This window comes from Idiotropiscis lumnitzeri, chromosome 11 (assembly GCF_059441095.1).
Source record: "Idiotropiscis lumnitzeri isolate Australia: NSW breed Sydney's pygmy pipehorse chromosome 11, RoL_Ilum_1.0, whole genome shotgun sequence".
Lineage (NCBI taxonomy): Eukaryota > Metazoa > Chordata > Actinopteri > Syngnathiformes > Syngnathidae > Idiotropiscis > Idiotropiscis lumnitzeri.
In genome coordinates this window covers 2,264,308-2,281,038 of record NC_142401.1, presented here as the reverse complement: position 1 = coordinate 2,281,038, position 16,731 = coordinate 2,264,308, and the positions used below count along the sequence as shown (strand labels likewise).

The 16,731-nt window shown below is 41.8% G+C and overlaps 2 protein-coding genes across 10 annotated transcripts in view; one reads left to right on the top strand and one right to left on the bottom strand.

Annotated features, from left to right (window-relative positions):
• The window catches only part of LOC148326730 (contactin-4-like), a 67,611-nt gene extending 58,533 nt beyond the window's left edge, over positions 1–9,078 (top strand). The window contains exons 12-22 of one of the 2 annotated variants that reach the window (XM_088309066.1): positions 114–289; positions 1,705–1,822; positions 2,258–2,416; positions 3,256–3,405; positions 4,398–4,468; positions 5,779–6,013; positions 6,249–6,364; positions 7,192–7,378; positions 7,464–7,576; positions 7,685–7,853; positions 8,892–9,078. In XM_088309066.1, coding sequence (XP_088165192.1) covers positions 114–289; positions 1,705–1,822; positions 2,258–2,416; positions 3,256–3,405; positions 4,398–4,468; positions 5,779–6,013; positions 6,249–6,364; positions 7,192–7,378; positions 7,464–7,576; positions 7,685–7,853; positions 8,892–8,983 — 1,586 coding nt within the window. In that variant the 3' untranslated portion in view covers positions 8,984–9,078. Of the gene's footprint in view, positions 1–113; positions 290–1,701; positions 1,823–2,257; positions 2,417–3,255; positions 3,406–4,397; positions 4,469–5,778; positions 6,014–6,248; positions 6,365–7,191; positions 7,379–7,463; positions 7,577–7,684; positions 7,854–8,891 lie in introns of both variants that reach the window. The other variant, XM_088309065.1, reaches the window with a different exon arrangement.
• A 3,661-nt stretch (positions 9,079–12,739) lies between these two features.
• Positions 12,740–16,731, bottom strand: part of LOC148326728 (band 4.1-like protein 1) — a 42,674-nt gene continuing 38,682 nt past the window's right edge. For all 8 annotated transcript variants that reach the window (XM_088310113.1, XM_088310114.1, XM_088310112.1 and 5 more), the window contains one exon: positions 12,740–16,706. In XM_088310113.1, the coding sequence (XP_088166239.1) occupies positions 16,695–16,706 (12 nt within the window). In that variant the 3' untranslated portion in view covers positions 12,740–16,694. The remainder of the gene's footprint in view (positions 16,707–16,731) is intronic.

Here is a 16,731-nt window from a genome sequence, read left to right as displayed (position 1 = left end):
TGGAAGGCGCGACTTTTGGCGAAAGCAGCCTCCGTTCCTGTCGTAAATAACGGGCATGGCCCATAAAAGCCGTGCCGTGGATGTAACTGTGGGCTTGTTCTTATTCATTCCAGAGCCCACCGTCATCACCACGCTGGCCGCGACGCTGGATGTGACGGTGGGGGAGAGTGTGGTCCTGCCCTGTCAAGTGAGCCACGATCCCTCCCTGGAACTCACGTTCACGTGGTTCTTCAACGAGCAGCTCATCCACTTCGGCAGCCATGGGGGCTTTTTTGAGAAAGTGGGCGGTGTAAGTTAAGATGTCGCATTTTATGAGTCGCGGTGGACAAATGAAGCTTCGTGAAGCGCTTGTGATAATTTTTTTTTTGGGGGGGGAATCCTCGAGAATGTATTCTTGGAAATGTGATCGATTTCCATGGCACGAGCCGAGAGCACCCTCTAGAGGAGACAAAAAATATCGCAAGTGCTTCATGAAGATTCATTTTCCCTTCATCGTCAAATCAAGGATGATGAAACTTTTGAAAGTTCTCACATGATTGTAAATTGCTATTTAATCATATCTGATACAGATGCTACCTCGGTTTTTTAAATATATGGCATGGAAAAAAATGCAACGTCACACATCATAATCGACAAAATGATGCGATGCAACAGATTGTATTTGCATCTATTTATCGACAATACAAATCATTTGAAAACACTGAAACGGAATTACTTCCAAACTAGAATATATTCCTCGCTGGTTTCTTCCTCCAATCTTTCTTTTTATTATCTGGAGTACAATAATTGCATGTCAAGAAAACGCAAGTGCAGGTACACTTCCGGAGATTGACATGAATTTTCTTTCTGACCTCTCCAAAGCATGATATTGAATACAAATGAAGACGTCGAACTGAGGGTGCATTGGGCTCTTTAATTGTGTAATAACATAGTCATAACAAATTCAGCTGCAGTGCAGAGGAAATGTTTGGATGAACTTTTTGTTTGTGTTTTGTTTTATTGTTATTTATTTACTTTTTTTTTTTTTTCATAAAATTGACAAACCCATCCAGCACCCAGACTCTCAAACCCATTTCGTATTTCAGAGACAGTGTAGGCAGCACACACCAGACACATTAGGCATACTGGCTCTTTTTTTCTTTTAAGTCTAACCTCATTTTAGCAATAAAGAAGAAAAGCAAAAAAGGAATGGAACCGATCAATTCTTTCTTATTATTCTGCTATTGTCGTTTAAAATAAATACACAGTGAAGTGTTGTGCTGCTGAGAGATTGCAGTCCACACCCCGTACACAGATAAAAGCACTCCACTGAATTGTGACTGTCATTGTGCCACCGCTTTCCACGGTGTCCAATTTATTACCGGACCGGCTCTGCTCCACTATGTGATATTGAAAAGGTGGGAATTGCTCCCTTAAAGACCTAACTGCTTCTTGTAACCGAGACAGACCTATACGGGGATCAGGCGCAAGCTGTTTATGCTTGTACCTTTTCTGTAATTAAAGTGGCGGGACAAATGCAGAGGGTGTCTTTGCAAAAACCCGAGGAGAAGAGAAAGCTTGATAGAGAAATTACACATTTAGTTTGCAAGTCAAACATGGAAATGAGGTGTGTGCTCCCATGCGGCTGGATTCTAGAAATTGTCGCAGAATAAGGAGATTTACCGTGTGTGTGTGTGTGTGTGGTTTTGATTTGAATGGCAGCAGCATTCGGCAGGAGACATTATGGTTCGGAACATCCAGCTGAGGCATGCTGGGAAATACACATGCGCTGTGCAGACGAAGGTGGACAGTATCTCGGTTGCTGTGGACTTGGTTGTCAGAGGTAAGCGCAGCTAAAAGCATTCCCCTCTAATTAACTCTCTCGGAGAATATTCCAAATTGTACCTTGTCACATGCCTCAGATGCTTCTGTACAAAAATTAATTACTGTTCAACAATTGAAGAAAATGGAAGACACTTAGAAGGGGGGGGGGTCATGCTTGCTGGGCTGGCTTCCGCCTCACAAATGAAATGGAAAAGTCGAGCAAAAGGAAAGACCAAATAGCAATTTATCACTTCTAGGTTTACATTTTTTTTTTTTTACCATCCAATTAAGAAAGGATAGCTCCCAACGGTTTCCGAGCAAATCGACTTCTCTACACTGGCCGTAGGTGCTAAAAAAAAACCAATGCGACTCTCTTCGTCATGGCTCTGTCTCTTCCTAATTTACATTCCCTCTCCCTTTTTCCATCTATCGTCCTGGTTATGCCGTCTCCCAGGACCCCCGGGCTCCCCTACCAGCATCCAAGTCGAAGAAATCACAGATACCACTGTGACTCTATCCTGGAGGCCCGGTGCTGATAATCACAGTCCAATTACCGCATACACCATCCAGGCCAGGACACCGTTTTCCCTCGGGTGGCAGGCTGTCTCCACAGGTAAGCTCTCTCCAACCAGCCGTGGCCTCTTCCAATCTCACCGAGGGGCCTGCTCTTTATTCTGGCTCTCCGCCGAGAATATAGGAGATGTCATTTTTTTTTACCCCATGTCCAAATGGGGCTCTATTGTAGCGTGACCGTTTTTATCAGACTCCTGGGAATCCTGAAACATGAATCCCATCCTGATGATGACGCCAGCGCCGATTCTGTCATGTGATGTTAAACGATAGCGCCGATGGATGGCGTTTTGCGCCCCATATTCTCGCTAATAGCACCCATCGTATCCATGCACGGCTGCAATCATGCGGCGAATACCGACTGTACTGTGCACCTTGCGCCACGTATTTCTAAGTTCACCCGAGAAGGAAGGTTCAGCCTCATGAATGACCGTATTTTTCAGACTATAAGGCGCACTTTAAAGTCCTTTCATTTGATCAAAAAGATATAATCGGGTGCGCCTTCTGTATGGATGTCGAGTGGAAGTGGAATGAAGTTTGACTTATTTGCTGTTCTGGTTTGTTTCCCTTAATGGGCAATATTGCGCCTTGCGTCTTCTATGTGGAAATTTCCAGATAATAGACTTTTTCATTGAGACTGCATCTTGGAACTCGGTGCGCCTTATTGTCTGAAAAATACGGTCGTCTGTTTCACTCTTTAGTCTGTTGAGCTGCAATGTGAAGTATCGAGCGGTCCTAGCGAGGGATGTTGGCTACATGCTGTGGAGCTCCTCCTCACCTGTCAGCGTTTGATGCTGATGCACTCATTCATTTGTCTTAAGATTCTCGAAACTAAAAGGAGCATTTTTTTTTTTTTTTTTTTTTTTTTTTTTTTGCTTGCAGTTCCCAAAGTGGTAGGCGGCCACCGTCTGACCGCCACTGTGATTGGCCTGAGCCCTTGGGTGGACTATGAGTTTCGAGTCCTGGCGAGCAACACCATCGGGACCGGCGAACCAAGCAAGCCGTCCAAACAAGCCAAGACAAAGGGCACCTGTACGTAACAAACTCTCTCAGGTTTTTTTTTTTTGCACTCCTCAAAACATTTGCATATTTTTGGTTTGCTATACTCTTTATTTATCAATTCACTTTGGTCAAGTCATTGGACTCATATAACCCCTTTTAATGCTGTTAAAGTATTGTAAAGTATATAGCATATATTCTGAACCCCCAAAAATAATGGTCCAGAACTAAATCAGAACATGTGTAATGGGTCATGATAGTAATGGACAAACGAAGCTTCATGAAGCACTTGCGATCATTGACTCCTTCGGGTCCGCTTGGTTCAAAGACGCAGTGGAAATGTAATGAATGTCCTTTGCACTTTATCTTTAAACCAAGAGCAACATCTAGAGGAGTAAAAAAATATCACAAGTGCTTCATGAAGCTTCATTCACAGCCCATCATTCGTTCTGGGGCATCTTTCACACAGCTGCCTCCAGATCATTCTCTGTCAATGCTCCGACCATAATGACCCTGCGATGATATGGCCAGCTTGTAGCCTTCCTTTCATCCTAATTAGATCGTCTCCAAATCCCAAGGTAGCCTCACTAACATAAATCATATTGAAAATGGATGAATGGCTCAATTCTGGAATTCCAAAAATGTAAAAAAAATTCTTTTTATCACGTGAACGAAAAGTTAAATGCATTTACACTCACAAGAAATTGTTATTTGAAGCGGTAGAGATCCCGGATCCATGTCTCATAGGTCCAAATTCTGAGAATGGATTTAGTGTTTTTTGGGGGGTTTTTTCATCGGGGAAATGCAAATACAAACAAAAGAATGTTGGTCAACCTCTAGAACAGATTGTGTTGTGAAAATCACGTTGCAGACAGTGACTGATTTTTAGAAATAAATATTCATAATAAAATAAATAAACAATCTTAATATGCTCTTTCTCACTGTCTGACACAATTTTGTCACAACTTAACATGCCGGTTGTCAGCATGGCGTCAGCAATTGCTTTTTTTTTTTTTTCCCTCCAGCTCCGAAGGTCACTCCAGCTAGTGTGAGCGGCGGCGGTGGGAGTCGTTCGGAATTAGTGATCACATGGGAGGTAAGCAAGCAAGCACGCTAGGGACGTGTCACGGTGGGGTGATATTGTGGTCCGTAATGTCGAGCGATGGCTTGCCGTCAGTGTCGAGGAGAAATTGTTTTATACTTTGGAAAAGAGAATCAAATTGACTCTTTTTAACCTTTTCCCAAATTGTATCCTTTCTCTCAGTCGTTCATCAAGGCACCTGCAAATCCGTTAACAATTTGAGCACTTCAAAGTTAAACAACACACACACACACACACCATTATTGCAAACATTTCATTATGCACAAGTTTAATTTTAGCCATCTGCTTAAACAAATCTTCTTTTCTGAGGCAGCCTTGAAATTTGCTTCTGACATTCAACTCCGAAAGAGCGGAATTGTACTTTGCCTTCTCGTCCGCACGTATAAACTGAATCAAAAGATTTCAAGACACTGGTTGTCGCGACCCGCTCGATGCCACATTTTCGGGATTATGTATTGAGCACCTGTGTAAGGAATTCAGGTCATTCGAAATGTCTTCAGTCCGCCCGACTTCCTGTTCGGGAGCACGACACAGAAACTGATTGTGTCATTTTCATTCACGCCGCTCGCTCGACCATACGGGGCATTTATGATTGAGTCCGACCAATTACACCTGATCATTAAAGGTGCTGAAGACTTTTGGAAAATGTCTTTTTCCAGTTTTTCTCTTGGTCATTCTTGTTGAACCAAATGCCGACCTCTTAATACAACCGCGATCACGTTGCATTTGTACAACGCGTCAATATGATGCAAAAAGGTAATCCAGCAGCACACAAGTGGGACACTCTACGTTATGCGGAGAATCAATTTTCGAGATGATTATTAATATCATAATGTTGACCAATTAATCAGAAGACCGAAGAACGTCGCATCAATGCAAGCCAGCTATCTGGCCTCGATGACGTCAGGCCGGCCCCTGCGAGGACGCGTTTGGTCACATCGCGTTGCTATGGCAGCACGTATAAATTCGGATTCCTCCACATGGATGTACTGGAAGCTGGTGATGGACAAATGAAGCTTCACGAAGCACTTGGTGGTCGTTTACGCTTCCTCTCAACGGTACTTTGGCTTTAAAGTTGCAGTGGGAATTCAACACATTTCCATTGAAGTAGCCTTTATCTCCAAATCAAGAGCAACATCTAGACAAGTAAAAAAAAAAAAAAAAATTCACGAGTGGTTCATGAAGCTTCATTTCTCCGCCAAAATGTGTCAAGTTGAAACAAATTAATGTGCCACATTTACTCTTGGGCCATACTTGAATTTCTAACAATTGAAGTTGTTACGCATGATGTTTTTTTTTTGTAGCCTGTTCCAGAAGAGCTCCAAAACGGCCCGGGGTTCGGCTACGTGGTGGCTTTTCGACCCCACGGAGCCACAGGTTGGATGCAAGCTGCCGTGCCCTCGGCAGAGACGTCCAAATACGTTTTCAAAAATGAAAGCATCCAGCCCTTTGCACCTTTTCACGTGAAGGTCGGCGTGTACAACAACGAGGGCGAAGGTCCATTCGGACGAGTCACGACTATCTACTCTGCAGAGGAAGGTGAGATATTCCGCTCTTCATCCTTACGTGTGATGCTTTGCTGGCTCAGCTGTGCGATCGTTTGGGCAGAATAGTGGCTCTGGTTGAGAGGAAATGCGTGGTTCTTGTCGTCGTCTTCTACAAAAAAAAAAAAAAAAAATGAAAGAACGAGCAGCGAAACACTTTTTAATGTTCCCACTTTGAGAGATCATCAAAAGTGAGAGCTACTTCTGAAGTCTTTCCGCATCAACTTCAGAACCCAGCCGAGCACCCACGAGGGTCCGCGCCAAGAGCCTCTCAGCGTCCCAGATTGAAGTTTCATGGAAAGCTCTTCCCTGGAACGCCAGCAAGAAAAGAGTGCTGGGATACGAGGTAAACAAAACGTACTCTGCGTCTCGTTGACCCTTCGTGCCTGCGTGCGGTGCTTGCAAGCGTGCGCGTTCACCCGTACGTGCATGCGTGCGTTTGTGTGGCGAGAGTTGAATCTTGTTCTCGTTCATTATTGATGAATGTCTTAGGCTAATGTACAATGCAGATAATAGCTCGCTGCATGCATAATGGCCCGAGCACGGGTTTTTTTTTTTTTGTGCTTGTTGCTTTTCCCGAGTGTTGCAACCGATACCGATTACTGCACTTCCGCTTTCAGGGAAAAAAAATAACATTTCACTTTGAATGCAACAAAACTGTTTTGCAAACTGCTCTGCAAGCCAGCATGTGAATAACGGAGCTACTTTCGCTCCTTGTGCGATTGGAGTGGCAGGAATATAAATTGTTGACCACTCCAAGTCAACGTGGGAGCGAGGTCTGAGCAAAGCGTTCTTGCAAGGAAAGTCAAATTATATTTGAGACGTCAAGCATGTCGGCTGTTTCTGCCCTGACAACCACAGTGACAAAGAAAACCTGTTATCAGTATTTCTTGTATATTTTGCTTCTTTTATTTGTTTGGGCCTTTTTATTTATTTATTTATTTTTTTCCGCATCACTCAGCTTAAACGATCGTACTTGTCCATTTGTGACATGTGGATCGCATTGAGGAGAGAAAAAAAGCGCCACAATGTAACAAACTGCATCTTCCGTCCAGTTAATTTCCCGTCTGCCCGTTTGAATTTTGCTGGCAGGATGTCGCCGAATGCTTTTAAAGTGTTTTTTTTTTTTTTTTTTTGGTCGTCTGTCACTTTTTCTGCCTTGTTGATTTCCAGCTGAGGTACTGGAATGGAAGGGACAAGGAAGACACCGCCAGTGTGCAAAGAACTGTGGGAAATCAGACATCAACAATTATCCAGGGTGTAAAAGGCAGCACCACGTATTTCATCTCGGTGAGAGCGTCTAATACCGCAGGAGCCGGTCCTCCCAGCGCCACCGTCAACATCACCACCAAGAAACCTCGTACGTCGCAAGTCTGCTGACTCTGTAACATCTTTGGTTTGGTGGGTTCTTTTTTTTTATTTTTATTTTATTTTTTTCCTCTCAGCACCGAGCCAGCCTCCCGGTAAAGTGATGTGGAACACGTCCAACTCCAAGATCATATTAAACTGGGAGCAGGTTAAAGCCCTGGAGAACGAGTCGGAGGTCACAGGTTATAAAGTAAGCATCCTGTTGTTGGGTTGTTTTTTTTCCTCTCTCCATCTGCAGGTCATCTTGGTCATTATGCTTTTTTTTTTTTGAACTCATGACCTGCTTTAACTGTGTTAGGTGCTGTACAAAAAGAACCCACATAGCCACCCCAATGTCATGGAGACAAACAGCACCTCGGTGGAGCTCTCCCTGCCCACTGACGAGGATTATATCATCCAGATCAAACCATTTGGCGAGGGAGGGGAAGGCAGCAGTAGTCGGCAGATCACCATCCCAAGGATACCAGGTCAGTGGAGAGCTCGTCGGTGTCCTCTGCGCTGAGCTGCATTATCTGCTCCCCTGCTGACTGCCTGAATAGAAGAGATTAGTGATCATCATTTGGAAGAGCGCAGAGAGCGGGGGAAATAAAATGCTGCGTGAGACCTTGGTGTCAGTTAAACACCGCAAGGAACGGCAAATTGTTGTATTACAAAATACAGTGCAACCTCCATTGTCAAACGCGTTCTTTTCCAGAACATCTTGACGTTTCGTTTCTTTGTACTGCAGAAGTGGAATAGAAATACATTATTAGAAAATAAATGCATAAATATAATAATATTTTACCCCTCTAGAGGGTGCTCTTTGTTTCAAGATAAAGACGAGTGCAATGAACGTTTATTACATTGTAATAAACCAAGAGTGCCATCTAGAGGAGACAAAAATGATTACAAGTGCTTCGTGAAGCTTCATTTCTCCATCACTAGGAATAGCCCAACAACATTTGATTTCAACATGCAGCGGATAATTTATACATTTATTAAATGTCCACTGCACTACGCTTTATCTTTAAACCAAGAGCACCATCTAGAGGAGTAAAAAATATATATCACAAGTGCTTCACGAAGCTTCATTCTCTCATCAGTAGTAAAGATCAGGCGTTGAGATCACCATCTTTTTGTTTCTCCGTCAGGGGTGTTTGTGTGCACATGCCCAAGGCTTTTAAAACATTTTCGAAATCTCTGTTTATGTCAGCTGGTAAAAAACTCAAATGAAAAAAAAATTGCATGCAGCTCGTAGGCCACAGGCTTAAATTAAAATCGCTAAACCAGTTATGGCTCACTTTCATCAATGCAGACCCACGTTTGCCTGAATTTCTCATTTTTGGATTCCCGCATTCATCACTGTCCCGTCTATCAAAGCTTAACATTGAAAAATGAAAATCAGTAAGACTCTTTTTGCACAATCCTTGAAAAAAAAAAACATTAAAGTGTAAGTCGCGACAGTTCTTGGCTAAATCAAATCCTCCATAATTTTGCCCGTCTTGATCCTTTCATTACCTTTTCAGGTCCCAATGCGGTGGGCTCGGCATCCAAGGTCTCCACTCTATCAGCCCTCAGTACAATAGCGCTGTCTTTCACGGCACGGACATCTTTATGACAAACAGCTCCCGGCAGACCTTGCATCTGAAGTGAAGACAGTCTACGTGGGAACACAGACAGACCTCTCTGGCGGAACGAGACCCATTCCTTTTGATTTACGTAGAAAATACAAACGCAAAACATGCCACTGGGACATTTGGGAAAGTTTCCTCGGCGGCGCCTTGACAAGAGGAAGATGTACAGATGTCATGGCGATGTTATTACCAAAGCAGCTTTCATATGAAGAGGAGAAACAAAATGTTGTGTGCGTGTGTGTGTGCGCATCTTTTTTTTTTATGTCCGATTTTTTTTTCTGCAGTCTCGGCATATTGGGTTGACAATTAAAAGTATGCCGGATTAAAAAAATTCCCACCAGGTGGTGCAGAATGACATTTTCCTGTCAAATGAGATGACTTGCATCTCTCAAGACATGTGACGTGTGTAACCCAACCGAAAGGTGGCAACAAATTCATGGCAGAACTGTTTTGGACACGAATATAAAGTCCATCTGGGAAAAAAATGGAAAGAATTGAGAACCAGTCCTGTTTGGTCATTGAAAACCTCTTCAAGATTTAAAAAAAAAAAAAAAAACTCGTCCTTGTGACAGTTGCTGCCAGCAGCAACATGCTGTCACTTCTAGGGTCGTCTCCTTCACTGGCATTCGAACCCTCCCACCCCTTTTTTTTTTCTTTTTCGGGTTAGCCCCCAGTGTGAATTGCTATTCTTTGCCTTCTGTGTGCCTCATCATGACTTCAAAAGCCTCAGGTCCTTCAAGAGCCTTAACTTATCATAATGTATATTGAGGACAGTAGAATCGTAAAGCTCCGATGCAGCCGTAGTGATGTTTACATGCTTCTGTTTTGACAGGTGCCGATGTTGTCAGCTTTGAGTGTGTGGGGGGGCGTTGAGGGAACGGGAGGGGAGGGGCGGGGCTGAGTTCAGTTGAGGGATTTTGGCAATATGAGGCCTCGTGCATTTTTATAGTTGTGTGTTCTCAAGACAATGCTGCTGATCTTTCCTTTCCCCCCCCGCTCATCGTCTCCTGATGTCATGTGGGACGGCTGTGCAGAGGTGCTATACAGCCTGTATGTAGCTCTTAGGGAAGTGTCACTGTAAGCTACCGGGTCTTGCGCAGAATCATGCATCGGTGAATATGTAAGATACTGTTTTGTACACTTCAAATCATTTATATGAAAAAAAAAGATTTCTAAAAAAAAACAACAAAAAGATATGCCGTACTTGGTTTTTATGTATAATTCAGTTTCATACTGTTGCTAACTGTTGCTCAGCATGACTGCGCAAACTTAATCCTCTCGCTCCTGACCAAGTGACTTCAATTCAAGACCATGTCGCATTCCAACGGCTCATGCGCGGTAGAGTTTTGTGTATGTTGTACGTGTACCCTGACATCTGAACAACCAGTGGCGCCAAAAGCCCGTGCTTGTGTCCAAGTCAACCTCTCAGACATATCCCGTCTTCTCAACACGAGGGCTTCCTCTCTTGCTTTGTTGTTTATATTGTGTTAAATAATAAAGAATATTGATTTATATAACAACGACAGACCGTCGGTTCTTCCCTCACTGAGTATGGATTCAATTGATTGTTGATAAACACCTGGGGGCCTCTCTTTTCATGTCCAGCCCAAGTGTCACAAGAAATATGCGTATGCGCTGTTGTGGGCGTGAACACAGCCAACTTCCTTCCTGCCCAATGGAACTTGCTCCTCTCATTCTCTTTAAATTCCACACAGAAGAGACACAAGCAGAACTGACTCGCTGCATGGAGTCCATGCTGTACGTTTTTTTGTTTTGTTTTGTTTTTCAATATCAATCTGTACAGTATGTAATGCTGGCCAAGGCGATCACAGTTAACCACTGTGAAGTGGACACTTGGTGACCATCAAATAGTTAGACTACCCTGAAAACGAATTTATTCTTTGACTCTCTCAACCGCTCATGTCAAACTTTGAACTAACAAACTAGTTAAGTGTTGCTTTGTGCACCCAAACGGGACATCACATCATTTTTTGAGAAACACAAATAAACAAATCGATTTTACTCATCAATAACTATACTTTTTCTCATCTAATGTCAGATCTTTTGAACGATTTTGATTCTAATATTTCAGCTGTGTACCCCACAGACTGCCCAAAGACAGCTGGGATAGGTTGCAGCACACCCGCGACACCCGTGAGGATAAACGGTTTGGATAATGGATGGATGGTTTCATTTTCATCCCTTAATTTCTTTTTTCAAGGTGACTCAGCAGGGAGGGAGGGTGGAGCTCTAGCGCCCTCTAGTGACGAGCCGCCGCAAGCCTCTCATTTTTTTTAACATCAGATTGTCGACTGCAGTCAGGCCAGCCTCCACTCGCAAAGGCGAAGTCAAACCAGCCGTCACTCTTATTTTCAATACTGTGAAACACGGTGCATTACGGTAATGCGCCGAAAGCGCTTGTTGATGGCCACCTTCAAAATAACGGTTATGAAACTCAAGTATGCACGTCAGAGGTTTTGATTTAAAATATTATCAAGCTTTTATATTCACCCAGGGGGAATGCAAACTGACTCAGAATTGCACCAAGAAATGTTATGAATTGAGAAAGAAAGAGAAATAAATGTTAACTGTAGATCAATGGCTGATATTACAACTGATTTAATAAAAAAATTATTAAAAATTAGGTTTTCATTATCCCGCAACCAGACTACTGCCGAGACACACTAGGCCACCCCTGGTATCCAACCAAAGTACTTTCATCAAAATCTGATGTGGCATTTCAAAATAAAAGGCATGAGAAATATCAAAATTTGACCAATGCACCCGATTTCGAAAAATCATTAAAAATTAAGTTTTCGTTATCCCGCAACCAGACGGGTTCTGGGGCACACTACGCCACCACAGGTATCCAACCAAACTACTTTGAATGAAATCTGATGTGGCATTTCAAAATAAATTGCATAAGAAATCTCAACTTTTGGGTGTAACTGACAATTTATGTTGAAATGCCACATCAGATTTTGATGAAAGTACCTTGGTTGGATACCAGGGGTGGCCTAGTGTATCTCTGCAGTAGTCTGGTTGCGGGATAAAGAAAACTTCATTTTTAATTATTTTTTATTTAATCAGTTGTAATATCAGCCAGTTAACATTGATTTCTCTTTCTTTCTCAATTCATAACATTTTTGGTGTAATTCTGAGTCAGTTTGCATCCCCCCTGGGTGAATATAGAGGTTTAATAACATTATTTTAAATCTAAACCACTGACGTGCATACTTGAGATTCACAACTTTTATTTTGAAGGTGGCCATCAACAAGCGCTTTCTGCGCATTACCGTAATGCACCGTGTTGCACAGTGTTGAAAATAAGCGTGGCGGCTGGCTTGACTTGGTTTTTGCGAGTGGAGGCTGGCCTGACTGCAGTTCTTCAATTGGGCCACAAGATGGCAATGTACCATCACACAAAAGCAATACCGTACGCCAGTACTGTATATTGCAGACGTTTGACACCCCATAATTATGACAGGTTTACAGCTGTAAAATGTACCCACATGCACAATTTCCCACGTGTTTTTTTCTCTTTATAGTAATTGTGAAAGTCATCTCTCGTATGAGAATCAGAAACGTACTTCGAACCATACTTAGACATTTATTTATGCATGTATGTTTGTTTGTTTTTTTTTCATTTTAGACCGAAAGCAAATACAGCACATCCACGCCACCATGCACTAGATGATTTTTTTTTTTTTTTTTTTACAAAAGCATTGGAGAATTGAAAGTGACATTTGCTTGATGCTTCAGACTGAGCAAAGTTTATTTCGACCTCAATTGTACCATACACATTTGCGCTTCTTGCTCAGGACAACACGGTTCCAATTTGAAAAGACGTGCGTATCCTCACATCCTTTCCAGACAACGATGCACTTTGAACTCAGTAGTTCTGTATTTGCCTTGCTCGTCAGCACATATACAGTAAAGTGGGCCTCTGGCTTTTTGGGAGAACAACTCCAAATATAAGGCACCCATAAATGTGACATTCCATTAGACATTCCAAGTGTTGTCTTTTCGTTGAAACATAATCTCTTATTCCTTCACAACCTGGTGCATTAAAGCCTATTATCAAGCATGACATCGTTTACAAGATAACACTCAGAAATAGGAATATTCATAAATAGATAAGTAACATGAGTTTCTCTCAGAATAGTGTGTCGCCTCTCATCGCTTTTTTTTTTCATCAGTAGTAGTAAAGCAAAGACATTATTTTACAGTTCAAGTCCTGCATTTACTAGTTGCAGCTTGGTATAACTATTCTTTCCACACATACGAAATCATATATACTGTATGAACTGCATTTGACAGTTTAAAGTCTTGCGACAGGAAATGGGACATTGAAAAATGCCAACTAGAAGAAAAAAAAACTCAAAAGCGCTGTCGGGTTTGTTGGACGATCAGTGACTGTGTGCTCTCGAGCTTTTTGTACGTTTCAGTATGCATGACAGTTCACAGTTTTCTCCCTTTAGAAGACAGATAAGAAAAGTGGTCGCTTATTGCAAATCTCACAAGCAGTATTCTGCTTCGCTTGCCGGTAGCACAAGATTAACATTGAGTGTAAAACGGCTAACATGGCTCAGACTTATTCTGTGGAATTTATGTGGATGATTGCGATGCATAGTAGAGTATCAAAGGTAAGCCAAGATATGAGATTTTACATGAGTTTTCGGAACTGGGGCGGAGCAAAGACCTCGCAAGAAAAACTGCTTTAAATACAACTCCAAATTCCTCTTTCAAAGTAAAAACCTTGAAAAGCTGTGACTTTGAAGTTTACAGAAATTTATTTTTTTTTTTTAAATATATGATTGAATGAATCAATGCAAACCTCTCAAAAGTTACTAAGCAAAGTTGTCAAACTATCCAACCAATTCACTTCAATTCAGGGTCTTGCAAAGGGCTGCAGTTGAACGCAATTACATTTTGGGCCATGCTGGAGAAAATGAATGGAGCATTGAGTTGGAGCAGTCTCACCGCAGATGCTTACATTCGCTACGTGAACGACTACATTAGCATGCTCGATCTTCGGAATAACACAATAATGCACAAGCGATTTGTTCTTTTTTTCTTCCGTGCACAAAAGTCAAATAATGCCTTTTACCTTTTGCAATCATCTCGGTGTACGGAAGTGTGTTGCTGCCATACGAGGGGAAAAAAATTATCATGTAAAAACTAGGTAAAAACATGAAAAGTACATTTTAGCTTAACTCATTCACTCCCAGCCGAGTAAACAAGAATGACGTCTTTAGCCGTCAATGGCAGTCAACGAGTTAAATGTGAACATTTTCGTCTGAGAGTATGCATACTTGTTACAACGAAATTCGCTGATCTCAATAAATGTAAACTCTCAACCCAAGATTGAATTAGAATTTAATCAAGTCATTTAAATAAGCCGCGTTCGCCATTTGGTGTTGTTTCAAGGTGACAAGTTTCACGGTTTTACATGTTGAGTTTCATGTTCTTATATATTTTTCGCATTTTTAACGGGAAAATTTAAAAAAATTCCATAAGTTTCCCTTTTTTTTAAAATAATTTTTACATTTTTGTGATTTTTCTTTTACATTTTTACATGTTGAGTATCACGATTTTACCAAATTTTCTGTTTTACATAAGTTTCCCGCTTTTACATGTTGATTTTTACATTTTTATATATTTTTCAATATTTTTTACATGTGAAGCTTCACTTTTTTGACCTAATTTTCACGTTTTTACATGTTGACTTTCATGTTTTTATAAACTATTTTCTTCCACGTTTTTACATGATTTTTCTTTTCCGGTATGGCAGCAATACGCTTCCATATCGGTGGTCATCTTGCTTTTAACACAAAATTTTATGAGAAAGCCAAATGCAAGCAAGGCAATACAGTTTTAGTTTTTCACTTTTAGCCACTGGTAGAATAGCGGCCCACATAAACTTTGATGTAGCTGCTTAAGCATCCAAGAAGATACCAAAATTTAAAAAGCATAAAAAAATGCCACAATGCCTTCTAGGACAGTGTTTCCCAACCTTTTTGCGAACCAAGGCACATATTTTACCTTAGAAAAATTCCACTCCCCCCCCAAAAAAGTGAGCAAAATAATTCATACTTAAAAGCAGGATAACTACCTTCTGCCATCTAGTGGAGGAGCATTTAATTGTTCTGCCTGTCTCGGAATGTCCTTGGCACTGACAGATGATCAAAGATACATTGTGTGTAATGAATATAATTCACAATATGGAGGTGAAATTGAATCATTTACTTCAGCAAACCTGATGATCTCTCACGACCAATTTATGTGCCACAGCACAATTGTTGGGGATCACTGTTCCAGGATAGACTTTGTCGGTAGTCCTGTATGTCAGTGTAATGTTTACAGGCCTTTGCGTTTCCCTCAAGTTGCTAACGTCATCAAGCAACTGTAAAAGAACTAGCCAGTGGATACAAAAAGTCTACACACCCTCGTTCAAGTGAACAGGGTTTAACGTGAATTTGAATATGATTGGTTGATTTGGAACACAGACGCATCCTGGTTACTCAATGAGGGTGTGAGCAGTTGTGCAACCACATTTTTTTTTTTTATTTCTCTCCAACAGATTAAAACAAAATCTGATTATTTTGTTCAGGTTACAATGTCACTTCATCACGAAAACTCTGGCATTTGAACAGGGGTGTGTAGACTTTTCATATCCATGGTACATCCTGCCAGTCTGGGTAAAAATGAATTTCCAAGTCAGCAAAGCAACATTTTACCATTCGCTGTCACACACAGCACCGGATGAGACCTTCAGCATGTTGACAACCAAAAAGTGAAATGCCCACCAAGATCACAAGAAGAACATTTCGAACAATATCGGATCATGTCTAGCAAAGAAAGCATTTACTTTGCAAGTAGGAGAATAAAAAACAACATTTATAATCATAAAAATCCCACACCCAAAACGGAGCATTTCAATCAGAGCGTTGACGGTGAAGGCAGGAAATGGCAAATGAAAAATGTCTTGAATGAAACACGATCGACTCTCTTCTGAGTCCGCAAGCATCCAAAACATCTCAAACATCTCTTAAGATTTTCTCACAAGTTGCGCTCTCCCATCTTGCCTTTTTGTTAGTTTTGTATTATTATTTTCTTCTTGTTTTTAATTCCCTCGGCTGTTTTTGCATTTGAATCGTGCAGGTTATAATAATCTGATAATATACATATTTACTTATATAGCAACACCGGGCATATGTTTGATTCTCTACAGATAAAAATGTAAAAATATTGTAAGACAGGCCGAGAACTCGCAGGTGGCAACATCCTGCGCCACCGGGATTGTTGCATTTCTTGCATGATGATAATGATCCAAGGGGAGTGATTTGGAGTTAAATGCTAACGTGGCCGGAGTGTGTGCAGTGAAACATAAATACAATACACGAAATCGAAACAAGTAAAACGACGTTGACCCAAACCCTTTGGGTTGAAGCAAATCATCCTCAAGCAGGTGATCCTTCCGGCGGCGCCTGCACGAATGGAAGTCCGGATGAGATCAGAGGGCGGGTCACAGCTGGTTTGTCTCAAAGAACGGGGGCTGGGGTGGTGGTGGTCTACTGCATCACAGACTTGTTCTCAAGTGAGGACGACGTCGTCCTCCTACCGGGTTCGTGACATGCTGCGCCAGGGGGCGGGTCCTCTGGCGTCCTCCGCCTCAGGAGCCACTTTGGCCGATCAGGACTGCAACTAGACAACAACAATGGCCGACTTT